Source organism: Dicentrarchus labrax, unplaced genomic scaffold (genome assembly GCF_905237075.1).
Source record: "Dicentrarchus labrax unplaced genomic scaffold, dlabrax2021, whole genome shotgun sequence".
NCBI classification, from domain to species: Eukaryota; Metazoa; Chordata; class Actinopteri; family Moronidae; genus Dicentrarchus; species Dicentrarchus labrax.
Genome location: NW_026136705.1, coordinates 4,359,016 through 4,386,053, shown reverse-complemented (window position 1 = coordinate 4,386,053; position 27,038 = coordinate 4,359,016). Strand labels below are relative to the sequence as shown.

At 39.6% G+C, this 27,038-nt stretch overlaps 2 protein-coding genes across 4 annotated transcripts; both read left to right on the top strand.

Annotated features, from left to right (window-relative positions):
- The first annotated feature begins 75 nt into the window (after positions 1 to 75).
- On the top strand, positions 76 to 14,886 carry si:cabz01007807.1 (uncharacterized). Of its 2 annotated transcripts, none has more exons than XM_051402353.1 (37): positions 76 to 276; positions 441 to 503; positions 1,581 to 1,646; positions 1,893 to 1,955; positions 2,295 to 2,369; positions 2,577 to 2,642; positions 3,120 to 3,155; positions 3,264 to 3,317; positions 3,416 to 4,582; positions 4,782 to 4,919; positions 5,028 to 5,120; positions 5,276 to 5,338; positions 5,602 to 5,661; positions 5,765 to 5,800; positions 5,879 to 5,941; positions 6,043 to 6,093; positions 6,179 to 6,247; positions 6,630 to 6,701; positions 6,788 to 6,895; positions 7,067 to 7,126; positions 7,495 to 7,575; positions 7,726 to 7,785; positions 7,883 to 7,936; positions 8,060 to 8,119; positions 8,410 to 8,478; positions 8,698 to 8,796; positions 8,885 to 8,935; positions 9,028 to 9,126; positions 9,477 to 9,575; positions 9,680 to 9,781; positions 9,870 to 9,914; positions 10,020 to 10,094; positions 11,031 to 11,099; positions 11,244 to 11,283; positions 11,373 to 11,430; positions 12,297 to 12,642; positions 12,971 to 14,886. In XM_051402353.1, the coding sequence occupies exons 1-37, from the start codon at positions 256 to 258 to the stop codon at positions 13,373 to 13,375; spliced, it is 4,236 nt and encodes a 1,411-aa protein (XP_051258313.1). In that variant the 5' UTR covers positions 76 to 255; the 3' UTR covers positions 13,376 to 14,886. The 2 variants fall into 2 exon arrangements, with proteins under 2 accessions (XP_051258313.1, XP_051258314.1); XM_051402354.1 differs by having other exon boundaries at positions 77 to 276; positions 6,791 to 6,895.
- A 505-nt stretch (positions 14,887 to 15,391) lies between these two features.
- On the top strand, positions 15,392 to 24,771 carry apold1b (apolipoprotein L domain containing 1b). Of its 2 annotated transcripts, XM_051402435.1 has the most exons (22): positions 15,392 to 15,699; positions 16,378 to 16,450; positions 16,552 to 16,617; positions 16,843 to 16,899; positions 16,985 to 17,050; positions 17,617 to 17,676; positions 17,781 to 17,840; positions 18,404 to 18,463; positions 18,560 to 18,631; positions 18,753 to 18,815; positions 18,923 to 19,000; positions 20,016 to 20,075; positions 20,448 to 20,507; positions 20,739 to 20,810; positions 21,430 to 21,507; positions 21,699 to 21,752; positions 21,912 to 21,944; positions 22,820 to 22,897; positions 23,001 to 23,040; positions 23,134 to 23,179; positions 23,350 to 23,764; positions 24,075 to 24,771. In XM_051402435.1, the coding sequence occupies exons 2-22, from the start codon at positions 16,379 to 16,381 to the stop codon at positions 24,561 to 24,563; spliced, it is 2,079 nt and encodes a 692-aa protein (XP_051258395.1). In that variant the 5' UTR covers positions 15,392 to 15,699; position 16,378; the 3' UTR covers positions 24,564 to 24,771. The 2 variants fall into 2 exon arrangements, with proteins under 2 accessions (XP_051258395.1, XP_051258396.1); XM_051402436.1 differs by lacking the exon at positions 15,392 to 15,699 and having other exon boundaries at positions 16,387 to 16,450; positions 16,535 to 16,617.
- The last annotated feature ends 2,267 nt before the right edge of the window (positions 24,772 to 27,038 follow it).

Here is a 27,038-nt window from a genome sequence, read left to right as displayed (position 1 = left end):
GCGAGACTGAGCATGCGCAGGTAAAGCCATTTATTTTGAAAATCTAATTTCCGGACGTTTCGGTATCCCTCGCGGCCGGCTTTACACAGGTGAGTCAAACGGGGAGATAATTAACAACGTGAGCGCTGTCAGTCGCGAGGACGCGTTTTAATGCAAAAGTAACGTTACATTCATATATTCTTCCATAAATGTCACCCGTTAGAAAACATTTTTGGTTTTAATTCATAGTAAAATGCTAAACAAACTTCATTGACCATGAGGGAAGATACAACTACGGTAAGTCATGAGTTGTTAATAAAATAAATCTCGAGTTAACAGTCTGCTAAAAATGCAAGCTAATTTTAGCGTTTTGGGAGACGTTTTAAAATAGTTTGAATGTTTGAAATAAGTTTTTTTTTTTTTGTTATTTTACCTCTATTTCTAATATTAATGTTTATTAGGGGAACGAGGTGGAGGCGGACGAGAGTGCAGCAGCAGAGGTTGCATCTGGGGAAAGACGACCTGTGAGTCCTTCAAAAATAACAAATAAATTGCGTTTATCAGAGATGTTGTAGTTTTTAATGGTGGCTCTGTTCGTGTTTGATTCTCATTTATGCCAGAAAACACCGTAGTCAGTGCCTAAATTCCGTCCTCCTCTTCCACGTGTTTCATATTTCACATTTTCATCCACAAACAGGTAAACTACCTGATCAGTTCAGGACATGTAGGGCTGTTTGTTTCTCTGTGCTGCTGGTACACTGTTTGTTGCCATGTATGTCAAGTCAAACAGACTGGATTGCCAAACCCAGACTGTTATGTCAGCTGTTCTGTATGCATTTAGCACTGTCATGTCTGTGATTGATGTTTTTGAACACAGTACAGAACAGAAAGAATCTGCTCCTGTCATACTGCAGAGTGACTTCATCTTGTGGCTTCTCTCTGTGCGTTAAAAAGTACAAAACTAAAGGAATTCAGGAACATAACATTTTATTTAATATGAAGGCATCAACAGTAGCCTACTAATTCTCAATGAAACTTCTGCATTTCAGTGTTTATGATGCTATATCTGACTAATTCATGTAATAATGAGTACTTTGAACATGTTTTGAATGTGAATCCTCAACCTGCTTAAAAAATAAACCTTCACATAAATACAGTGGAATAAAAAGTACAGCAGGTATCCTTTACAATACAACCAGTATCTCATAATAATGTACTTTCTGTACAGGAAAGCTATATTCCACCTCTGGAGATGAGAACGAGTAGTAGTATAGTATAAACGGTATAATAGTTATTTACACTCATCTATGTCTAATTTAACCTACTATAATAAAATAGAAAAGTGTGTGCACACTGCAATTAGAGCTCTGTTTAGCCTTTTTAGCGTTGTTTCAACCAAACATGGATCTACATATGAGTTGATTGCACTGTGTCATCAGAAATAAAACAGGCCTCAATTCTGTACCTATGTTGTAGACCCAAAACATTATTCTCTTCTTTAAGTTATGACTTGAACAATGTGGATATTTTGGTTAGGCCCGATATGCTCACAGTGACATCAAAGAAAAGTGGGTGGTTGATGATTTTCTGTGTGTCTTCAGAGTCTTGTGAGGCTACAAAATATGCTGAAGAAGGTTTCCCAAAGCCCTTTCCATAATCAGTACAAGGTGAGTGGCTACACACACAAACACACTTAGTCAGAGTACAAAATGACAGACTGCCAGATACATCCACTTTGTTTTTACAACTCAAACGCACACCTAATTCCCATTCAGCCTAAATACAGTGAAAGAGTTAGTAGGTGTTTCCTGACCTACCTTTCCAGTTTGTGGATGAATATTAAAAAAGGAACGTATACATTAGCTTCCTTTTATGAGAATGTAATTTGTTTTTCTCTACGTCTCTCCTCTCAGACTCTTGAATCATCAACCTCTGACTCCAGTGGATCAGTTGCGAACGAGTCTCAAAACAAACAGGTTAGAGACCACCGATAACAACAGCTTTCAGCTCTGCATACACACAAAAGTGCAGGTTGGGGATCTTTGTTGAAAAGCCATACTTATTTTCAAGTGTATTTTTACACAGCGGTAGCAGCAAAAACATACATTCTTAGTTGCTGGAAACCCAACAACTGGTGTAGAAATGCTAACTGTATCTTTTCATATTTCTGTTTACATAACTGACATGCAACACATGACTTCCATATCTCAGCAACTCGAAATGCGTGACAAGCAACATGCGTGACTTCCCATGCTTGCCTCTGTAAATAAGTTTTGTTGTTGGTTTAGCATCATAAACTTTTGTGTGGTCCACAGGATGGTGAGTTCCTTACTGATCTCTCATCTGCTGCTACAGATGTGACCGACAACCACCAGCTCCACTTAGACCAGGTGAGAAGAAACATCTGCAAGAACGACATATGGCACAACTCAGAGAAATTACAGCCGAGATTTAGCAGAAATGCTTCAATTTTGCCACATGAAATGGGGTCACTTTTAAGTTAACAATAGTGTGTTAATTCAGAATTCATAAAGCCATGGTTAAAATTAAGGCTCACATTTTCATTAACACAAATCTTCCTTGTCCTTGTCGTACAGTTGGGGGTAAGAGCCTGGAACGGTGTGAAGATGGAGGATAATCATCATCTTCCTACTGTGACAAAGGTTAGATCCACACCCTGTATCTCTGAAGTACAATGTGGCTACCTGTTATTGTGAGATCTCTGCAACATCTAGGTGTGTTTGTGCATAAGCAGTCTGACTAGACTTAATAAGTCGTGAGTCTGAAATTTACAAATGGAGCACAAGAGCAGCAACGTCTGCCACATTAGCTGCTGACTTTTCTGAAAAGATACTAAGAGCTTTTGTTAAACATTTTTCAGTCCCTACAGTTCACCTACACTATTGTGTAGCCATATAAATGAAAATAGAAAGGAAAAAAAAAATCAGCATCCAAACCTTAAAACAAAATATCATGACATGAATTACTTTGGAAGATAGAATATTTTGTCTTGACCAGTCCTTGAGACAAAAAGTTAATTACATATTTTGCTAATTTATTTTTTTGTTATTTGCACCCCCATCCCCCGATAATTATTTAACAAGTAACATTTCTGCTGTGTCACTATCTAATTCTTTCAGAATGGAGTGCAGGAACCGCACCATTTAAGCCCTCGGGTATGTTTTTAGATGCCAGTTTAACTCCACTTGAGAACTCTGTCTGCAGTCCAATGAAATCTAACACTTCTTGGTCTCATGTGTCATTTCCCTTTCTTTGTTTATTAGAATGGAGACAATGGGGATTTGACCACAATGAACCCTTTTTACACATATCATTTGGTATGTACAAGGATATCTGCTTTTAAAACCAGATCCCATTATCAAGTACCATCACTGTCATTGAATACATTCTTTATGACTCTGTGTTCTGTTATCAGGAATCGGGCAGCAAAAGTCCTGTGATGGAGGACGAAGGGAGGAAAACCTCAGAAGCAAAACTCAATACCATCTTCATCCCTCCGCCTGAATTTCAGAGTTCACCTCTGGATCTTCAAACTGAAATTAAGACTGTGGAAAATGGAGCCAACGTTTCTGAACCTCAAAAGGACCTGTTCCAAGCCCCTACCCCCAACTGTACCAAGGGCCACTTCCAGGCATCAGCATCGGCCCAGAACGCACCTGCCAATGGCCATTTTCATGACGTGACCCTGAACTCACCAGACTTATTTAAGACACTTCCCACTCAAACCCAGAACCTCTCCAAAACCTTGCAGTTAAAAAGCTCTGACCTGTTTAAAGATGAAGGGGTCAGTCTTTTCCAGGCTGCTACAGGAGAGGATTTGCTCCATGCTGAGTGCACTAGGGAGGTGAACATCTTTGATAAATCTCCCAGTGTTTTTGTAGACCCATTCAAATCTCCTTCAAACAAGGAGGATGATCTGTTCCGGTCTCCACAGCCTAAGGCAACAAACCCATTTCATACTGCCAAAACCAATGAAGCAGATTTGTTTCAGGCAGTTCCAGCTAATAGTGAGGGACTCTTCCAGACCAGGGAAAACAAACAAGATCCCTCTACCATAGAAGACCTTTTTGGCATGTCCTCTAAGGGAAATCGGGAAGTATTTTCTTCTTCATCCACAGCTACATTCGACCCATTCCCGAGTCCAATTACAAAGGATTTATTCAAAGACGTTTCCAGTTTGGATGACCCATTTGGTACTCCTCTCTCAAAACAATACGACCCTTTCCAAGATGTTTCAAATGGGACTCCAGACATCTTCCAACCGCTTTCCTCAAAGGCTAACAGCACGAATATATATGAGATGACCCCGAGTAATACAGCCTCTAAGGCCACAGACTCTACACCTTCACTCAGCAGTCCGTCAGAAATGAAGTTGGACATGCTATCGTCTTCACCAGATCTCTTCAAGGCAATGCCAACAGGAACTCCCCCAGCCATCCAACCAAAGTCTTTTGACGGGCCACATGATATTGTCTTGACGACTCCTCAGGGAACTAAACATGATATTCTTCAGCCGACTCCTTTCAGTCGGGCCAGTAACCTGTCCATGTACTCAAGCCGGTCTCCAGCTGAAATGTCTCATGTATGTTACAAGTGCCATTTGATATTTGGACAACCATAAAATCAACATTTAATGCTCATAGATTGAACTTTAAATTGTGCATGCATCCTACTGTATTGTATGGTTCATCTAGTCAACAAATTGCTATAAATATTGATACACTGATATAATGATTTATATGACATGGGTTTAATACCTTCTTTGATAATTAAACTTGCAGGTAACGACCTTCAGACGTCCCCCAAAGCCTCTTCCCCGAATGAAACCACCAAGGAAAGATAACCCTCCAAAACCAGAAAAGCCTCCAAAACCAGAAAAGCCACCAAAACCAGAAAAGCCACTTACACCAGCAAACCCTGTATGCAAAACACAGTTTAGCATGTCTGGTTGTTTAACTTAATAATTTCTCTGCTACCGTAACTCCTGTGTGGTTAATTTGCTTCTTTGTGTTTGTCTCTACGTTTAGATTGAACCTGAACCACCTGTGCCAAAAACGTCTCCTAAACCATTCTTCAGACCCCTCCCAAAACCAGTTATTCACAGCAAACCAAAAACCGAGGTACACATGGTGTTGAAATTTTACCTTATTAGTTGCCTTAATTAACTTAGGCAACAGTATGTTCTAGGATATTACCCCAGATATCTCATGAGGAACAATGTAAGGTTCTCCATAGCTGTTTCTGTGGGCATGTTTAAATTATTTCTTGTTTACAGGCAAGTAAACCGATGGACCAGGAGAACTATGCCGTATTTGAGGACATCCTGCTTATTGGACAGGTGTGTTTTGAGTGAAAGTGATTTTCAATATAATTTACAAGATGTATGAGTTCTGTAAGTGTAAATCAATTATTAATCAATTTCTTAGGGAAAAGAAGCATCATTAGAAGATTGAGTCTTAAGTCTAAAGGTCTGATAGTGGCTGAAAAATGATGAAAAATGGAATCAATATATCTCTTCTGGAAAAAGGATGGATACATTGTATGTTAGAATATTATGAAAAAATGTCTATAAATGTTTCCTTTACTAAAATCCCAAAACAGGAAAGGTGTGTTGAAGACTGGCCTGAAGACAGCCCTGAGCTTAACCCCGAGTTCAAACCAGTAAGAAAACATAAAAAAAGCAATTCTTTCATCACATACCACTTCAAACTATCAACATTGTTCTCAGCTAATTTATTTATTTATTTATGTTTTTCTCTATAAGTCTGGAACATTGAGACTACGGCGAGAATCAATGAAAGTAAGAGACAGTTAATTTATCTAGTTAGCACTGTTTATTTGTAAGCCCAAAGACTAATAAATCTAACCTTTCTCTTAGACAAAGGCGGATTCCGATGGAGGAAGTGGCGAGGATCAGGACGGCTCTGGGGGTCAAAGCAAGGTATTATCGGACAGTCTGCCTCTTTAATCACTGTTACGCATTCTGTGGTTGTTATCAGTATATCCAGTATTTAGTCTAACATCCTTTTTTTTCTTTGACAGAAAAAGGACAGAAAGTTCGGAATGTCCCTACTTTCCAGAAGATCGTCAAAGGTAAATGAAGCCATGCAAAACAGTTTATTTGCTAATATTGTGTTTGCAAGCTTGTCTTTATAATATTAGTATTTTCTCTTTGTAGGATAAGTTACCTGATGACATAAAGGAGGGGAGGAGCAGGACACTACCCACCTCACGTAAATCATCAAAGGTAACAATGTCTGGAATCAAATATAAATCATGTGAGCATGTGTCAGCAAGCCTACTGTTAACATTTCCCTACACGAAAAAGACAGCTCTGTTATCAGGATTATTGCATCTGAAGGGACCGGGTGATCTTTTACAAGTTTTAAATGGTGACTTTAGATACAGAGAGATTGAGAGGTAGTACAAATACATTCGAAGGAAAGGAGCAAACTGAAGAAAGTTCAGAATATAGTCTTGTATTATAATTATTGACTCTCATGCCACACAGCCAGCCAAAGAACTGGATTGACAATACGCTTTTCCAACATTTGAAGACAATTCACCTGCTGCTTGCCATACTGTAAACACATTAAATGCTGTGTTTCCAAATGCTTCTGTTTTTTCAGGAATATCTTTCAGATCTACACACGTCTGCAGGAGAGAATGAAGATGGGGAGCACTATGGGATGGAATACAAAGTATGTTTATTTGTACACTATCCTGAATCAGTATTTATGTGCAGTAAATGATCCGGTGGTGGTTTAACAATGTCTTCTTTTGTCAGCAGAAGAAACATCTAAAGACCAAAGTCAATCAGCTGCTTAGAAGAGCATCCACTACTTCCTCCGTGCCAGAGGGAAAGCACATGAACGGACATTTACAAAAATCCAGGGTAAGTTATTTGAAGTATATTTGTCTGGACATATTCTTCTGAATCTGCCATGGAAGTTTTATACAAGCAAACCAACACATTCCAGCTATATTATAGTTTGTCTGAAAAGCTTGCATAAATATTACTTCTTTTATCAATACTGCCGTTGTGATTTTCTTAATTCCACAACAGGATGATGGCAACAATAAGAAAGGCGTTGGAAAGAAAAACTCCATACGCAGATGGTCAGAGGTAAAGTTGTTTTATTAAACTGGTTGGATCCAGTTCAAGGATCAGTTCAGACAGTGTGCAAGAGGATAAGAAAAAGGTTTTAACCTTCATTTCTAAAAAATATCTTGAGCTTTTGCTGCTCAAATTCTCACCAAAATGCTTTTTTACATTTCTGTGCTGTAAAGAAAGGACAGACAGAAAGTAAGAATCATTAAATCAATAAAATCAGTAATGGATTGGGGTTATTTTCTCAATATTTATATCCAATAGTTATTTGATAGTCATGGGAAGAAGTAGTTTTACGTGCTTTTGTTCCTTAAATACAACTGCTAGTCTTCTTAAACAGTTAACATGATACAGTTGTTGATGCAGTGTTTTACTGTCAACAGGGGACTGTTTTGGATGACAGCACTGGTGAGGAGGAGGAGGGAGGGGAAACCCAGCACGGAGAGGTTGACGACCATGGATTTGTACGCTTTTGTTATACTTTGAGTAATGACGAACAGTAATGTGCACAACAATGCTAAGATGTTACCATGTTAGGGCAATATTCCTAATTCCTAGTTGTAATATGTAGATGCTAATTTTGATATGGGCATTCTGATCTTTTCTCTCTACAGAAGAGAAAAAAGAAATTAACAATCAAGTTTGTGCCACAGAGAGGATTTGCCATTGTCAAGGTATCTCACCTCTACTGTAATTAATACTTTGCTATTTCACAGCATATTTGTTCACACCTTAGTGAATGTGTGTCATGTTAAAACTTTCTCTCTCCAGACTGATGATGAGCTGAAGGGCGCACACGGATACACACCTCGCAAAGGCTCAAAGGTACGACTGCATACATTTGAGTATAGCGGGTTTGTACAGCATGTGTTTTTGTTCGCACGTTGTATTTGTGGTATGAGGATGGTTTAGGTGCTTGACATGTTTGGAATTTTGTTTTTCCCTCAGGAGAAATCACATGATGAAGTTTTAGGTGCACATGGCTACACACCTCATAAGAAGTCCCAGGTAACAGTCACCTTCAGTTAACTCAACATTTAAACAACAAACTGCACATTGTAGGACAATGACTCATTAATTAGTTACCTCTTTGTCTAATATTGTTGGGGGTTATGTTTCCTGTGAATCACTTTTGGACTTATGACTTACTTACTCAGTTGTGTAGCAGTTAGCAACTATTTATTGTACATTTTTTCACTGACATTACATGGCATGACTCCATTACTTGTTTCATTCTCAAACAACTTGGTCCTCTATGTCTAAGTTCTACTGTAATACTTATTTGACTTTTCACTAAGGATGAATTACATCATGATTTTGAGGATGTAGAGGAGCTGAAAGCCCAACGTCTTCGGTCAACTAGCAAGGTATTTTTCTTAGTATTACCATTGTATGTTGTTTGACATAGCAAACGTATATATTTTTTAATGTGATTATGCTGTAGTCATTTGCAGACTTGACTTATGCTTTTAAAAATAACTATATTCATCCATGCAGCATTGTTTTCATTGTAACCTATATGATAGTGGTCATTAGTGTTCCTGACTTACCTTCTAGGAATAATGGTTGTTTTGAATGTTACTTAGGCCGCTTTCATGGATGATGAGCACTTACAGAAAAGCCTCCATATGTCTGCTGGATTTAATGGAGATGAAGATTCATACGGAATGGAAGACTGCAAACCTGTAACTTTATTTTCTTTTAATAGGTTAGTTTTTCATTAACAGTTTGTCGCTAGTTTTCACCTAATGGGCTTTTTTCCTTCATCTATAGAAGAAATCAACAAAGATGAAACTACTGCACAAGGGTCGTCGGAGCTCTAAGGTAAATATGTTTCTGTGAAATGTTTGCAAGGGAATAAATAATTTTACTTAATTTGTGTTTTTCATAAATGTGTCTGAATGTTTTTTTATTAGGAGGACATGCTGGATGACGGTCTTCGTAAAAAGAAGAGCAGCTTCTCAGCAGAGGAGTTAGACGATGACGAGCTGAACGGGATGGAGGATTGCAAACCGGTATTTTTATATCTGAAACCAAACCTGTAACTATGGCACCAGTAACAAGCTAACAGCTAGAAGCACAGTGTAACTGCTTTGTAGAAACACCATGTGACGCAGTGAAAAGGGCAATCAGGGCACCAATGATTTTGACAGAACAGATTAACAACAATAGAGAAAATGATAGAATTATTATAATTAAGTCTTTGTGCTGTTAAATGCATGATTGTGCTGGATGTCTTTCATTGTGAATAGAAGTATAAACCCTTCACTAAGATAGATGCTTGCTGTTTTTTATTCCTCCCTAGGGCATATGAGGTCCTAAGCTTTAATTAACACACACAATCATTTTTTGTTTCTTCTGTCAGAAAAAATCCACACGAAAAGGCTTCCCTGTTCCTATCCCACGCAAATCTAAGACGGAACCAGCTGAATTCAGCCACCACATGCCTCAGCAAGCATTCAGTGTATGTTTAATGTTGATTTCATGCATAAATATTGGGGCAATGTTAAAATATAAACCACTTGAACTTGTTTTCTGCAACTCTTTTTCTGACATGCTTTTTTTCAGGATGCCTTTGCTGAGGATCACATTACTCAAAAAGGAAAAGATATCATGGGTCATGGAAAGATGTCTGACAGCGAACAAGATGAACTGGAAACCTGCAAACCGGTATTTTTGTCAACCTCATGTTCACTGTTACTGCTTTACTTTCAGTTACTTTAATCTATAATTCTCAAACATTTGTTCTTTTAAACAGAAGAAGTCATCTAAACTGAAAGGTCTCAGAAAACACAAGGCTAAGGTGAATCAGTGCACTCTAACTTACTTCTAATCACACGAGGAAATAGGGATTTTGCTCCTATTGCTGTCTGCATGCTCACTTTTCATAATGTCCTTGTCACAACAGAGCAAAGCCATGCATCCAGAGTATGAAGATCCACCAGGAGCTACGTGTAGTGACTACCTGTCAGAGGCTGCTAAGGTAAGTTTGATCTTATTATAGATTCTTTGGACAGCGATTAGTATCAAAATAGTTTCTATTTAATCCTTAGAATAACTTCTTTATCTTTGGTTCAAACCGGTTAGCATGGATGTTCTAATCAATGAACCAGTTTTCACTGGGGTCACTTTCCCACAGCTTTGCTTCGTTCACCATTGTGCAACTAACTTGTGACATAGCAACACACCTCTTAAAACTTTGTTGACTTTAATAACACATTTTGTTTTGGTCTAGAATTTTCCAGTGTGTCAGCCCTGCCTAGCCTGGAGAAAATTCCTCTTTGATCCGATTTGCAGTATAATATTGTTTTAGTACTGTATTCATTTACTGTCTTATCCATCACTGATGTCTGTGAATATGTTGGAGTTTTTGAGAGAATGACGAGTTTTGTGTGGCAGACATTGTTTCCTAAAGCGTTTATGTGCGTCTCGGAAAACCAATTGAATACCTATTTTAGTTTTGTACACTAAGGAGTTATTTAATCAGGATTGTAGTATTCTCACAGAGCCTTGTTGTTCAAGCTGAGAGTCAGTAGTAAACAGGATTAAGTTAAAATAAAATAAAAATAATTTGTCATTCAAAAGATCATCTGGAATTATTTATACAAGGTGCACTTTGTTTACCTTCTGTTAACTATTGAGAAACTATTTTGAAATCTTGTTGTTTTCCACTGTTGGTTATCTTCACTTCTGTGCTCCTGATGGGACACATTCCTCTGACATGTGACTGGTCCGGTCCAGCAACATAGCGCACATACCAGCCGATACACCAACTAGTGCAGAGAAAAATCTTAATATATACAAAGGCCTTGGTTAAATAAAGGCAGGTTTCTGATGACTAATCTATGTAAATATGGTAGTAAAAACCTATTGATGTATTCACTGGCTTATTTTTGTCCTCCCCTCTGCCCTCATTCAGGCGGAGTGGCTGGCTGCTCAAGTGGATGAGCAAGCTATAGCAGGAATGGAGGATGAGGACGAGGAAGGGGTCAGTTTCTCTTTAAAATTGTTAAACAGAAATGTTCCACATCACCACTACATTTCCTGTGTATGCAAGCGAATAATGTTCTCTTCTAGTAGTGTACCACCCAGGTATGAACCAACATGCTTTTGTTTTGTTTTTGTGTCACAGGACACTGACAGTTTGATGGAGTGGTGGCACACAGTGGAACGTGAGTCACAGTCAGACTTCATTAAAGCAGCAGATTCAGATAACTGAACTTCTTACTTCATTAACAGTGGTTTGTTGATTGTGTTCCAGAATGGGATGAGGTGCCATCAGATGATGAGGACAAAGTCTTGAAAGAGGATGAGTCCAGGTACGTCTGTTTAAATGAAGTGTGCTGGAGGGTAGTAGTTACGAGTGTTATGAATCAGATAACTGAGTGCAGAGGGAAAAGTCGCACTAAATTTAGACCTGAAACAACACGGTGTTCTATTTGTGGATCAACAAAGAAAATAATCTCTAAATCTTTTCAAAATCAGTTCATCATTTCAGTCTTTGATCTAGCAAAAATACCCACATTAGCTGGTTCTAGCTTCTCACATGGGAAGATTTGATAAAGAAGTAATTGTTAGTTGCAGCTGTACCTAAATGTTCACCACACTGTGTATTTGTGTACTCTGTGCCAACACAGATACAGACAGCACTTGGCACAGGCACCAGTGTGTAGGATTTAGTGGCATCTAGTGGTGAAGTTGCAGTTTGCTGCTATTTAAATAAAGCTCAGGCTTCCAAGCCTGTAGTAGAAACTACGGTGGTCACTAAAGGCCATATCTAGAGCCAGGTGGTACTTATACTTTACTTTGGTACTTATGTTCTGGGTTAGTGTAGCTAGATAGACCTGTAGATAAAAAAAACAGCCTATGCTAAGGTAATGAAACAATTCTTATTTTCAGGCGATCATAACGTACCTATTATATTCCCTTCCCGCCAGTAGATCCTCCTAAATGTGACTAACTAGACAAACAAAAAAAAATCTGCCATAATAATGGATGATTGGCATTAAAGATTAAAACTGACTACTTTGTATTGTATTATTTAGAAAATGTAGCTCCTTTTTGAACTGGTCTTTCCTAAAGTAAAGTCAGTGAGTGAGTATCATGAACTACATTTTACGGTGCTGCTTCCTCCTTACTGTACTTACCGAGCATAACGTTTCTTTGGCTCCCAAATAAATCCCAGGTCCTTCACCAACTTGGCGAACAAGGTTCATCGCGGGCTGCGCGTCTTCAACAAGGTCTTCACAGAGCGAGCTGAGGTCCTCTGGCATTCCATCATCACGCTCCACGCCATCGCAGACGACATCAGCAGTTTCCACCAGAAGGCCAAGATCGCCGGCATCACCGGTGGCACCACCACAGCTGTGGGTGGTGCGACGGCCATCGCCGGCTTGGCGTTGGCACCCTTTACCTTTGGCGCCTCTCTCATAATTACCGCTGTTGGTGTGGGCGTGGCAACGGCTGGCGGAATCACTTCAGCCTCTGCGGCCATCTCGGATAATGTTAACAACATGCAAGACCGGAAGAAGGTAAACTGCCTCTGGGCAACATTTCTTATCAAAAAAAGAATACAAATCAACGTTTCAGCCTCTTGAGTGTCCTGAAACATGAATCTTTATTAGTTGAAATAAATGCATCAGAGTTAGGAGTGTGCAGCTTTCCTGTTCTATTAAGTTTTATGTCTGCCTTTGAGCCAGCACTTCACTAGAATAGATCATTATAGTGCAATGCTCTTTTAACGCTGCAAACGGTTGAAAGCACTTGACTTTGACACCCCGTCTCATTTTGTGCTTGAACTCACCATCGACTGTTTTAGTGTTTAACCAAAGACTGCGGCCTGTCGCTCTCCTTCCCCAGGTGGAGACAGTACTGCAGGAGTATGAAGCTCACCTGCTGCACATTGGAAAGATCCTCCACTTTATCAATCAGGGCCTGTACAAACTCCGTGGCCATCCCTTCCTCAGGTCTGGCACCCAGCACTACTCGCAGGACTGGGAGATCCGCAGGGCCGTCCAGATGATCAGCTTAGTGGACACGCCTGTGATGCGGGCGACAGAGATAACGGACGCTGCTGTTGCCTCGGTCCAAGGACTCTTCAAAGGCATGGACAAGTACTTCATCAAGGACTCGCGAGAGCTGAAGAAAGGCTGCAAGAAGGAGGTGGTGGGTCAAATAAAGGGGGTGGCAAATGTGCTCAATGATGGGATAGTGGAGCTCAACACCATCAGGGAGGAGCTCCAGGATGCTACTGGAAGCATCTGAGTAACATCATGTGTGATGCCACTTTGACCAAAGTTGTTTCTCATAGAACTCCAACGCCCTCTCCTGGCTAAATGAGGGAACTGTTGATTTTAAAGGAATTCATGGGCCCAGCACATCAGTACCTGTGATAGTAAGTTTCAGATATTTTTAACATGAGTTTTCTTAAACTAGCAGACTGTGGACATTTTTATAAGAAGTTTAAACAATTTACAGTATATTCCAATATATGACATTAGTCCTGTAAATATACAACCACTGTGAAGCTAATAATGGTCATTACTTTGTTGTGATTTTGGCAGAGAGGTGTTGTTTAAATTCTGGTTACCTTTGATGCTGTAAATTATTTTGTTGTATTCGTTTTACATTATTTGTAAAGAAGTTTACTGTACACACGGGGACTGGTAGAAATAACAGGGAAGTGGACACCGTTCTTTGTGCACTGTATGTTGTTATCTGGGTAAAAGGTTTAAATATAAGGTGTATCACAATGTAGCTTTGTGGTCACAGATGGCTTAAAATGAAATGGAAATTATAAACGGGTGCACTTCAAAATATAATGCAATCAAAATACAGCAAGTATTTTTTGTTTGGTTATTATATTTTATTATATAGTCAGCACAGCCTTCTCTTGTTCAACCCCTGTATCAGATATCAGTTTATATTGGTAGTTCATAAAGAGGAAACTGCAGACAAAAGAGGTACTTGCATTGTCTTCTAGAGTTAGATTTGAATGTTAAAATTGAGTTTTACTTTGTTGAATTAAAGTTACTATATTCATTTACCAACAGGATTATGTTTGTAAATGCTCACTTTTCATTTAGGTCATTTTATAAAGCTATCCTGTTTTAAGTGTTTTTTAAAGAGAAAATGTGACAATGCTCCATGTTCACAAAATGAATGTTGTATATAGGGTAATTTATTTTTCATATATCGCTGCATGGCATTGCTTCAGAACACAAATCTACTAAACAGCTAAGTAATGATTGTATATAATTGAACTGTAGGTTGTGGTTTGCTGATGCACAGCTTTATGTTGCAGGTCTGTTGGTGTACTTAAGTATTAGGTATTTCTGCTTTTAAAGCCATACATGTAACTGTGTAAAATGATGGCACACAAATGTGTTATTGGATGCCTGAATGGCTTAGAAAAACATTTAAAGCGTCTGTATTTTGGAAGAAGAATCCATGTTATTGTTCCCTCTATTTTCTGTACAAAACAAAACTGGAGACGGTTTTGGCATCCATGTAAATACTGTCAGATATGCCTGAATTATTTTAACCTATATGTGCCTCTATAATAATGTATTTAACTGTCAAACTCAAAGCTAACTATTATATAAGTGAATATTTTGTGAATGCATAAAGATTTCTATCACTGTATGTTTTAATTGTGAAATATTACGGCCACCTTTGGTCTTACTGGACAATCCTGAACAGAATGTGTCTGTAAAGGGTGAATCGAACACTGAGTCTGTCAATAAAGTCTGTTTGCCAGTGTGGCCTTTAGGTGATGTTCCCAGCCTTCTAGCCTGTGTCACTTTACACTGAGCAGCTGTACCTCTGTGTTTTTGTTTACCCTGTAATCAAAACTATTCTGGTATCCACATATAAATACATAAAGGAATTCCCAAATACAGATTTTAAGAATGACACTATCGTGAGTGCCATTCCACTAATAAAAGTGTCAAGTATTCTGTAATAATTTCAAAGTAATACACACGCTGTATATGTTTGATTTATGTATTTGCCTCCATACTGAGGAGGACAGTATCAAACCTTTTAATATACAATTCTTAAAGGAATAAATTAGGTACTAAAGTGTGAAACAAATTTAAATAAATAGAAATAAAGAATAAGGGTGCAGAGGTCAACAGGAGCCCTACAGCAGCTTTATTGGCACTGCACCTTTACAAGATCCATGGAACAAAACAAGTCCCAGAGGAAAGAGGCCACGCCCCTGCAGGACAGGTAACACAGGTGATCTAAAGGAGGACATGAGATGCTCTTTTCCCAAAGTATGCACAGCTCTGAGGGTGTGTTGAAAACTACCCCACTGTCACTGTGAACCCGTCCATTGTTCGCCCTTTATACTGAAACTTCCCCTGATACGAGAGCAGGCAGGAGTCCCCGGCACCGGCACTCAGTAACCCAACGCCGGGGAGGTCCGCCTCACTCTCTGCTAAACCAGTCTGACGTCTCCGCGTGATGAAGGGGAAGTAAAGAACTTGTTGTCTAACTTTTAAATCAAGTTGACTTCTCTGTTGTTGCTTTGCAACCCAGCGTTTTTTTTTATTATCATTTTGTTTTTTTCTGTCAACACTGAGGTAGGCACCGTGCTCGTTTCATTGTGTTGTTGCTGGCGTTTTGTGTTGCCACACATTCCTCTGTAGTGGCAAACACAATGTACGCTACTGTTTGTGAACTGAATGCGACGGTCTTTTGTGACACAGACCAAACTGTGTTCAAAATTCGGCCAATTTAAAGGTTTGTTGCCTGTTTGCTAAGTTACGCTTTGCGGAGAGCGACTTCAAGACTCATTTCCACTCCAGTTGGACACACTTTTCAATTCGGCATTAACCTCTTCAACAAAACATCACACGTTACACTACACCGTAACTTTGATAATACGCTTGCACGCATTTCACTCAGTCTTTTTCACCACGAGTGGGCGCTAGCCGGTGATGAGACTTGAATAAAGTGGAAATATTTCTCAAGATGGGCGGTATGGTGCATATGATATGAACCGACTTTTCCAGTTAAAAGGTGTTTTTACAAAAACACTGAACTCATACTGAACAACTTTTGCAAGTTGACAAGTTGTACAGAACAACCTTAAGTTGTCAAAAAATGTAATGGAATTTAGTGTGTGGGTCTAACCTGAGAAAAGACTGCAGCAACGACCTTGGCAGCTTTAGAATAAAAAGCAGCATGGCCTATGTGACTGTCAGTTTGGTTAATTAGAGCCATATGTTCTTGCCTCACCACAACACCATGTATTTCAGCATGAACATGTTCAGAAGAGATAAAGGCTCCACAGCCCCAACTCCAGTGGTCCCACCAAGACCCAGCAAGGAGGTATGTAGAGTAAGAGAGAGAGTGATGGAGGTTGGTTGCATTGTTTGTTTGTTTGTTTACATGTACCTGCTCTGTTAACTGAAGCTGTCATTCATCGCCAGGAGCTAGACAACCCGATCACGCACAGTCTGAGCCAACAGGACGCAGGAGTGACGGCGGCCTCGCAGGTGAATGTTCACACAGAGTTGCCCGACCACATTTTCAATGTAATTACTTATTGTAGGAAAACAACAGTGTTTCACATGCACCCTCAACCTGACCCAGCGTCTTCGGTTTGCTGTGGTTTGTGTATCTGTGCACACCATGTTAGAGGTATTTGTTTTTACCGAATCTATATGGAAATTTGATGTATGTCTGTCATAATTAATCTGTTTGTTTTGTATAAACATCAGAAGAGTGGGATGATGGGAGTTATGCAGAAGGTCAACCCATTCAAGTCTACCTCGCAGGTAAAACATGTCCACATTAAACAGTAAGCGTTATGAGTTAAACTTAATGTGAAATGATGAGATTAAACTTTGGTTCTGTATCCAGGCCCCCTCCACAGTCAGCAAAGCCCCTTCCTCAGAATCTCTGGAACAGGGAAAAGACTCCACACAGGTGAGAAGAACTCAAACAGAACAGACAGATTTCTGATATTTTTTGTCGTATATTAGTGGTTCTAGACAACATTTACAGCAGGCAACTCCTCTAAACTCTGACCTGACTCATGTAAGAGTCAAGATTGTGTGTTTAGTTATGTCATTTTTGTCACTTTCTTCCTTTATTCTGACAAATGTGAGACAATAGGAGATCTAATAGCAGTTTAATTTACGATCTGAGAACTGAATAACATCAGTAGTCACAGCAAAAAGATTAACCCGAGCTCCATCATGAGTCATTCCAACGTTGCAGTCAACAGAAAATAATCTCGAGTGGAAGTGATGTAAAAGTGGCAAAAAGCCAAGACGCATTATTACAGCTCTATTGTAAAAGCACAGAGTGTACAAACCTGTACCAAAGTATGAACCAGCACCATTTGAACCTGTTTGTGTTGTAGAACCCCGCAGTATGGATGGTTTTCTTAGTCATATTAGGTGATTTAGTGCCTTATTAATTAATCGAATACAGCTACAAGGTGAATAAGCTGGGCTAGAGGGCTTGAATTGTTGAATCTTGTGTTTCAGAACCCCGGTGTGCTGAAAGGGGTCATGCAGAAGGTCAACCCATTCAAGTCTAACTCCCAGGTAACCGCAGCATTGTCAGCACGTTACAATGGTAATGGTAACGATGGTAACGAAGGATCTGTGTCAGACAATAAGGTGCCACTCAGCTTGTTTTTCTCACGCAGGTCTCAAAAGCTCCATCTTCAGAGTCCCTGGAACAGGGGAGGGTTTCAGACTCTAATCAGGTGGGTGAAAAGGTGTTTTAAGAGGATTTCCCTTGTCCGGAGTCATCTTCATGTACTCAGACAGAATATAAAACAATATATTAACTTTGAAATATAAACCACGGTACACACAGGCACTTAATCAGGTTTCTTAAGGTTATTAATCTTTTATTTTAAAACTACCTTTTTATATTTACATCAACATTTCTGAAATGGGGAACAGTTGGAGAGAACAGCAGTGTGCTGTTCCTTTAGCTTTAAATGTCAAGAAAACCTCAGAATGTTTGACCAACATGAGAGGCACGTAAAGGAAGTGGTCCAATCCTGTTTCTCCAAAATAAGAAACATTGCCAAAATCCAAGGTGTATTATACGTTATAAAAATAATGTTTCCTCTCGTCTTTATTATTGTATTTCACTGTTCACCACCCTTAGCCACTGTGCTCTCGGCTCCACTCCACAAATATGGCCACTAGACTCTTAACTAACACACATTACATAATGTTTGCATCGTACAGCACCTTGTAACTCTGGTTTTGAAAGGTGCTTTATAAATAAAGTTTTACCTTTTGGATTTTGTTTCAGAACCCGGGTGTGTTCAAAGGAGTGCTGCAGAAAGTCAACCCGTTCAAGCCTTCAACACAGGTATCATAGAAAATATATAGCAAATAATTTTAAGAGGTGAAGTAGTGAGAAAAATATAATTAAAGATACAGATCCCCCCTGACTACCCTGCTTTAGGTGCCAAAGAGCGATCCTGAAAATGATTCTGCAGATCCACCAGAGGCAGGAAAAGAACTTCAAGGCAAACAGGTAAACATGGTCCGCTCTACTGTGCGTAGTCCATGGAGCCAAATTACTTTTTTTTAAATAAATGTACAGCTTGTTCTGATCAGACTTCACTCGTCCAACCAATGTGTGTTTCAATACTTAGAATCCAGGGATGATGGCAGGCATGATGCAGAAAGTCAACCCATTCAAATCCTCACAGCCAAAGGTACCCGGTCGCAATACCGATAACGACACTAAATGGATGTTCGGGAGATCAAAAAATCTTATCGGCTGTGTAATTGTTTTTTTCTGCCTTGCATCTGGTCTTTCCAGGACCCCAGGCCTCTAAACAGTGAGCTGTCCTCCAGCAACGGGAGCTTAGCAGATAATAACAACGTGCCAGAGAAGCAGGTAGGTCTGTTTTTTTTTTTTTTTTTTTTGTTTTTTTACTGATTATGTTGGTGCTGGGCAAACAAAATTAAAGTAATATGTCAACATCGTATGCATGTCAGCTAGCTAATATGGAGTAAGGCAACCCCTAGCCTTTAAAATGGATTCATGCAGTTTAAATGAGCTGCATTGGGAGTATTTACTAAGTTAAAGCTGCAGTAGGTAACTTTAATAAAAATAACTTTTTGTCATATTTGCTTTAACTTTCACTGTATCCTGACAGTAGTACATGAGACAGATAATGTGTGAGAAAATCAGGTTCCTATACCTCCTCCTATTGCTCCTACTGGCATTTGCGTGAAACCCACCGGACCTGAACGAAAACAACCAATCAGAGCAAAGAAAGATGGAAATACACTTTGGGTCGTAGGCTTGAAGATAGTTGATTGTTGAGTCTCATTCCCAGCGTCGGTGTTTGACAACCTGGGAATGAGACTCAAACAAACAACTATCTTTATCTGCTCTGATTGGTTGTTTTCGTTCAGGTCCGGTGGGTTTCATGCAAATGCCATTAGGAGCACTGGGAGGGGTCAGAGGAAGCTGATTTTCTCACACATTATCTGTCTCATGTACTACTCGCAGGATACAGTGAAAGTTAGCAAATATGACAAAGTTATTTTTATTAAAGTTACCTACTGCAGCTTTAACTTAGTAAATACTCCCAATGCAGCTCATTTAAACTGCATGAAGCTATTTTAAAGCATTGCCATCTGCCAGTGTTATTCTTGCTACGACCACCAGATGGTGACAAAGAAAATAATTTGAATCTTCAGAATGATCCTAACCTTCGAGTTCGAGTTTACTCTTTACTTACTTACGTTTTTGTCCATCCCTGAATGTAACCATACCATATACTGAGTTTATTTTTTGCAACTACTGAATGATAGGCAACAGAATTTGATGAATATACTTGTATTTGCTTCATTGCCTCTTTTTTTTTTTCTGTATGTATTTGTGTAATTTTTGTTTGTTTTAGAACCCCGGGATGTTCAAAGGGATGATGCAGAAAGTAAACCCCTTTAAGTCTTACACACAGGTACCGTGCACGAGATTAACCCCTTAACTGTGTCAATTTAAGTTAGTTTACATTGTTTAAAAATGTTAAGTATTTTCAGTGTTGGTTTTATTAATGGGGGCTATTTGTCAAGGGCAAGACTGAAGAAGCTCAGGATTTGTACAAGACAAACATGTCTGACTCAAAACACTGCTGGCTCAATAAACATGCAACTCCTCATGCTTGTGTTGACAAACATAACTTTAAGACTACAACTAGACATTTTTATTTTAGTTAATTTTGTAATCACACAGTATTGCTCAGTTACAGTTACAGTCACCAATATCCTCGAGTCTATGTTGGACTTTAATGATCTTCTAATCATTCATATATTTTGCCCTCTGTCACCTACAGATGCCAAACGAGGAATGTCAGACAGACTCTGTAGTTCCTGCTTCCTCATTAAAGACACAGGTACCGGTTATTGGGATTTTTTTGGAAGGAAATGGGGATTTTTGCTCCAGGTCTTAATAAGTTGAAATTATTTCAGAGGTAATTATGCAATAATCATAGACCACGTTGATAAAGATTCTTAAAATTAAGCTTTTGACTATCCTCATCTTAGTGTTCATAACTTAAGTGTCCAGTTTACAGTACTTAAAACGTGATGGTTTTCCTTCCACCCCATTTCTCATTTCTTATCAGGAAAACAAAACAATTCAAAGAGAGCACTCCACCAGCTCTGAAAGTTTGGATGACAGCACCATAGAGAGACATGTAAGACATTTTATCTACTGTTTTTCCAAGCTTGATCCAGGTTAAAGTGTTGTTGTATTATGGGGCTTAACTGTAATAAACCAAACATGATCTCTAACACAAACAGTTTTTTAAGATGGCTGATAACAAAAGCTGACACTTTAGCCATTGTGCTTTCTATTTTACTACTGCACAAAGACGGCGATCATACTCGGATGTAACTATGAAAACATGCAGTCTACCTGGGGAAAATGCCAGGTGTCTGTCATGGGAGGCGTGCACCGTGTGCAAACTTAAACGATGATTGTTCATTTTTATTGGAAGTTGTTAGTCTGTGTCGGACGTGACCCAGACAACGCAACCGTTCTAGAAAAAGACAAGCTTACTTATCTAATCTCATCCTCTTCACTGAAATGTGATAACATACGTGTATAATAACAAGGTCCGTTGTGGTGACCTTAAACTCATTAGGAACAACAGTAAATAAAACATTTAATAAATCTTATGGCTCAATAATCATGAAAAACTACACAGCAAATCTTGCCTGAAGCTTAGTGAGAGGAATGTTTTTAAACCACCACATGGTTTTAAACCCCAAAGTCAAACTGTAGCAAGAACTAATCCCTCAACTTCTCCACAGTCTATTTGGTATACTGATGTCAACAACAGCTGCGAAGTGAAGAGCCAGCCAGCAGAGACTCCAAAGAAAAGAACCAGGGTATGTAAAACAGTGCTCTAGGTCGGGCTGCATTCAAATGAACCCCACTGAACACAGGAAGTATAAGTGCACTGATACATGTGTCAAGGTTAAACCCTTGTTGAACTGTTACTCATGTGGTTACTGCTCTTTTACTGAGGGGGCTGTGAAGGTGTGAGAGTAATATTTGTGTTCTTTTATTTCTTCTCTAGACTTTCAGGATAAGGAGGATTCTGCCTAATGCATTGTTTGGGTCCGGGACAAAGGTACCACTAACCATAATACAGTCAATATATTGCTAAATGAAGGAGTATATTTTCATTTAAAATGATATAGTGCATATGGTTATGTATTTTCTCCATCATAGTGTCTTTATTGGAGGTTTTGGGGTTTTTTCAATATACTTAATACTTTTTGCTCCATAGGACTCTGGAACAGCATCCTCTGACACTGCTCAGGTGAGTAGGCAAGCCAGGTTTATGTGTAAAGTACCTGTCAAACACACAACTTAGTGCTTTAAATAAGGTATAAAAGACTTTAAACTAAAATAAAACCAACAAAAGCATACTGGATACAATGTCCAGTTTCAGTGCAGTAATAAATGGATCCATTGAAGTGCAGTTTAGAAAATAAAACCAAAGGTGGATGACTGCAGTAGCTGTTTTCCCCACACTGCAAATTAGAGTTGGTGCTTGTCAAGCCACGTACTCGCATGCAAACCATTTTTCAGAGGTATCATGAAACCATGTAAATAAAAGCATACATAGGTCAACTCGGCGGCTTCAATAAGCCAGGCATGGTTATTATTTTTATAAAGGGTGTGTATATTTGCCCATGCAACTCCCTTTTGATGGAATAGATTTTGTCCTGTCTTAACCCCCGCCTCAGTAAAGCAACCTGTTTTTTCAGATGATAGCTATTGAGCCTTTTCTCACGTCTCTCTTGGAATCCTGTTGGCAAGTTCATCCCTTTATCAAAGGACAGCTCTGAGTTTAAATAACATGTTAACAGCCTACCTATTCTATCCCTTTGATGGTTTTTGGCTTGAGGCCAGCAAACTTCTTGTTGCTGGAGGCGTTGTACTAACCTGTCATTAAACTCTAATGTGGAGTCATTCCTTTCCACTGGAACAACGTTTTGTTTGGCACTCGTGGATGTTGATATCTTCAATATTACAAAATGTAGGCAGCCACTGAAATGAAAGACAAAACAATTAAATGGTGGCTATTAATGCCAATAGAAATATGTGTTAAGTGTGTGGCAATGGGATTTTACAAGCATGTGTAATCTAAAACGTGTCAAAGATTGTGAAGAGTGTATTGTTCTGTTAAAGGAAACCGTGGAAGTTCAGACACTAGAGATGGCTGAAGTTCCAGTGCCCAGTGAAGGAACAGTCCTGGACCCTCTAGATGTAAGCTTGTTTTTTTTTCCCTCACTTGTGTTTGTTTTGTGTCATGTAATTTACCCTCTATATACAGAATTACTCCAATGAGTTTAAAATGTTTCACTTTCAGGATGAGGATGGCCTTCTAGCGTGGTGGAAAACAGTGGAGGGTATGCTTAATATTTACAATATTATGTGTTGGTGATTTATTGGTGATCTGGTTTTGTTGTAGTTGTTGTAATGGTTTGCTTTCTTTGTGTTAGGCTGGGATGAGTGGAATGAGGCAAACCAGAATGATGAAGCTGAAGAGTAAGTGTCGCTTTTGCTGAAGCTATCAATCTGCTTTAGAGTAGCACAGAGGTCAACACCCCGACAATCTAGTTTGATATCACACTATATTCACTATATCTACATGCTTCTTTCGAACTGAAAGTTGCATAACAAACAGTTAACATATTGTCCTTGTTTCCTTGTCTCAGAGTGGTGGAAGAAGCAGCGGATCGTGTCTTCATGGCTGCCCGTCTTTTTGTCCGCTTCTTCAACCAGCGCGGCGCCTCGCTCCAGCAGCGCATCCTGGAGCTGCTCTCTTTGGCCGACTCGGCTGACATTTTCCACAAGAAAACGGTCACGGCCAGCGTTGGTGGTGGTGTGGCCAGCGTGGCGGGGTCGATCACCACCATCACCGGCCTCATTCTGGCGCCCTTCACAATGGGGACGTCGCTCATCGTCACGGCTGTAGGCATTGGCGTAGCTACGGCAGGCGGGGTGGCGTCCGCTTCGGCCAACATCACAGACACGGTGCATTCAAAGACGGACCGCAAGAAGGTGGAGAAGATGATCCAAGATTACCAGGAGGAGGTGAAGGACATCAAGGAGTGTCTGGAGTTTTTGCAGGTGAGAAGATAGGACAGGTATTACGGGCAGTGTGTCAGCTTTGAGAGTGAGCAACCATATTTGCCTGTGTGCATAGATAATAACTTCTCCTTGTCTAAACATGACACAAGACTTGAAAACGACTTTTCCAGTCGTTTTCAAGTCTTGTGTCAACAATGAATAGGCAGGGTTTCATGCCAGCAAATACTATGGAATAATAAAAACTTAAAAAAAAAAAAAACATTTTCAACATTAAATGTTTCTTTTACCATACTAAACTTCCTATCTGCAGTTTTAAAGGGGAAAAAAATCTTCCTAATTTTTCTGACAGGATGGGATGGAGACGCTCGCAGACTGGAACTTTGAGAAGTATGCTGAGAGCATCTCAAAGAAACACCTCAACCAGAACGTCAAACATGTGGTGAAGGAGGGCGGCCGGGCCGGCAAGGCTTTACTGATCAACACAGAGAGCCTGATTGGTACCGTTCAAGTCCTTAGCGTTGCAGGAGGGGCTGCCAAAGCTGCCCAGGTGATGAGCGTCACCACCGGAGTCATGTCCGGTCTCTTCCTGGCTCTTGATGTCTTCTTCCTGGCCAAGGATTCCATGGAGCTCAAAAAGGGAGCGAAGACGGAGTTCGCCGGTAAGATCCGAGAAGTGTGTAAGGACCTGCAGGACGGGCTGCTGGAGCTGAACCGCATCAAGGAAGAGCTGCAGAAAACAATGGATGGAATAGAGGTGGAGGTAGAGGAGGAGGAGGAGGAAGGGGATGAAGACCTACTGAAGTCTGAATTGAAGAAACTTGTCGAGCTCGAAGAATGAAGGACAAAAAGTTAGAAAACCAAAGCCTCACTGCCTTAACCATAAAAACTAAAGTTCTGTTATAGCAGAAATGGGAGTTGTAGTAATATATTTTAAATATTTATATCATTTAAAGTAGACATTTTAATTCCAAAAGTTGCTGTATTGTCATTGTTTGTGTCATTTGTTAAATTAATGTCAATGTGCAATAAAAGTGATTTCCTGCTTATCTGTCTGTCCCTTTTCTGTCACACTACTTATTTCAGTGGTGGAAGGTTAGGGACTCGATACCCAACACACCAGTAGGGGGAGGAAAACACTATTTTAGGATGGACGATGCATGATCACCTTGTGCTCCGACCCTGATGCACGCATGAACGACAGAACAATGTAGACAACCCTGCCTGTCTGGTTTTTATAGTCTCGTTTCATGAATTGCTCCGTTTGAATAGCGTCTGTCACGCTTTCAGAGGTTATTTACAAGTGTCACGTAAACGATATAAGCTGATTGAGCAACACATTATGATTTCTGTCAAAAAAAAGTGTTGAGTAACTCCAACAAAAGATGGGATGGGATGGGGGGGGGAGTTCAGTGAGACAAATGAAGTGGTTATCTTCCATAGTTAAAGCCTTTTCAGAAAACTCCCCTCTTTGTGCTTGCACCTGCCGAGGAAGGATAGTTGCACAAAGCCAGAATTTAGTACTAAAGAGACTGTAACTTGATTCATCTAACTCAGACTGCTGAAGCCTAATATTAGCTTTAGGTTAACATTAGAATTAATTTGTGTAACGCGAGGACTGTAGATTTTGTCCCCCAGCAGTTACACTGACATTGCTTTACGAAGGGATCTCTTTGCAGCCAGTATGGACAGGAAGAACAATTAAAGTAGACATGGCTGTGTGAGTATTGTATTAAGATAGACTAAGGGATACACAACAAAGAAATGACTGCGCCCCAAATGATGTCAAATACAAACACAACGCACTATTGTTAAAACTATGGAAACGATATTTCCTAAAAACATTTTGTGCCAGTACAAAACTTGAATTTGACATTTTCTTCCTTCTTATGTGAATTCTTCTCAATACAGCAATTCAACCTTCATAAGCAGATTACTCAGACACAAGGATGAGCACTTTAAGGATGTGTTTAACCACAGCATCTTGTCTCACTTATGCATCTCTAATTGTTGGACTGATGATTATATGTTCACGGCTACTTCCTACAACGCAGTTAGCTCCTCGGGGATAGTGGCGATTCTACTCTGACCTCTACACCCTCACTCTGCTACGAGCCAGTGCAGTGTTTAAGTGTTCACTGTCCTTGTCAGAGGAGACAGATCTTGATATTATCAAGATTATCAAGGAAGCCACAAAGCTGTTGCCACATCTTAAGATACATGAAGCGATACAAGTTAATGCCCTTCATGTTTCCTGAACCATGTTGGACTAGCACTGGCACTAACGGTGTGGGTTGTTAGGTATCAACCTTGTGTAAATGGCTGCACAATATGTACTGAGCACTACAGTGAGCACAGTCAAAATGTGGAGTTTAACTCTTTAAACTCATTCCATCATTGATCTTATGTACATATAGTAAGAATATGGATGTTTCTGAAAACTAAGTATAGAAATATCGCTTCTTTTAAGTATTACTGTGTCATTAATAAGGTTACCTTCAATAGCTGGGATAAAGTATACAGTTTCCATATCACTTACACGTCCAGAGAAACCACAGCAACGTCAGCACCCATTTGAGTTGTATCTCTGGCCATCTAAAAGAATGTTGAGAGGTAAGACTTTATCAAACAGTCTTTATGAGGGCTGGAAAAATTAACAGCTGTTCAGTCACAGTATACACACTTGTCTAATTCAGTGTCAATATTTAAAAAGGTACAGTGTGTAACATTTAGGAGGGTCTACTGGCAGAAATGGAATATAATGTTCATAGGTATATTTCATTCGTGAATAATCACCTGAAAATATGAAATATTCTGTTTTCGTTACCTTAGAATCAGCTGTTCACTGCTAGATGGCACTAAATGCTTCACACTGATCCTTAACAATTTAATAATTTGACATCAGACAAATAGACACATTTGTCGTTACTTATTAGAAACTGTGAACAAGTCAGTCATATGCCAGGGAAGTCCAAATATAACTGAGCCCCTTTTCCAAAACACACTTAGGAAATACAAATGGTGTAGCCAATTGTTCATGATAGATTCTGATAGAGTGTAGCTGTGCAAACTGTGGTGCTTTTGTTTTCTCCTGGCATTTTAGATGCTAAGCCTCTGTAGGAGCTCCCTCACTGCATCATTGTGAACGTGACAACCCTTGACATTCAGAATGAAGCAATAAGTGAAAGGCAGAATGGCTGAGATAGAAAACGAAAGCCCATACTGTGTTATTGCTTAGTCACTGTGTCATCCTGGAAGTCCTGACTCCTAACTTTAACCCCTAATATAATTTAAACAGGTGGCTTTTAATCCACCA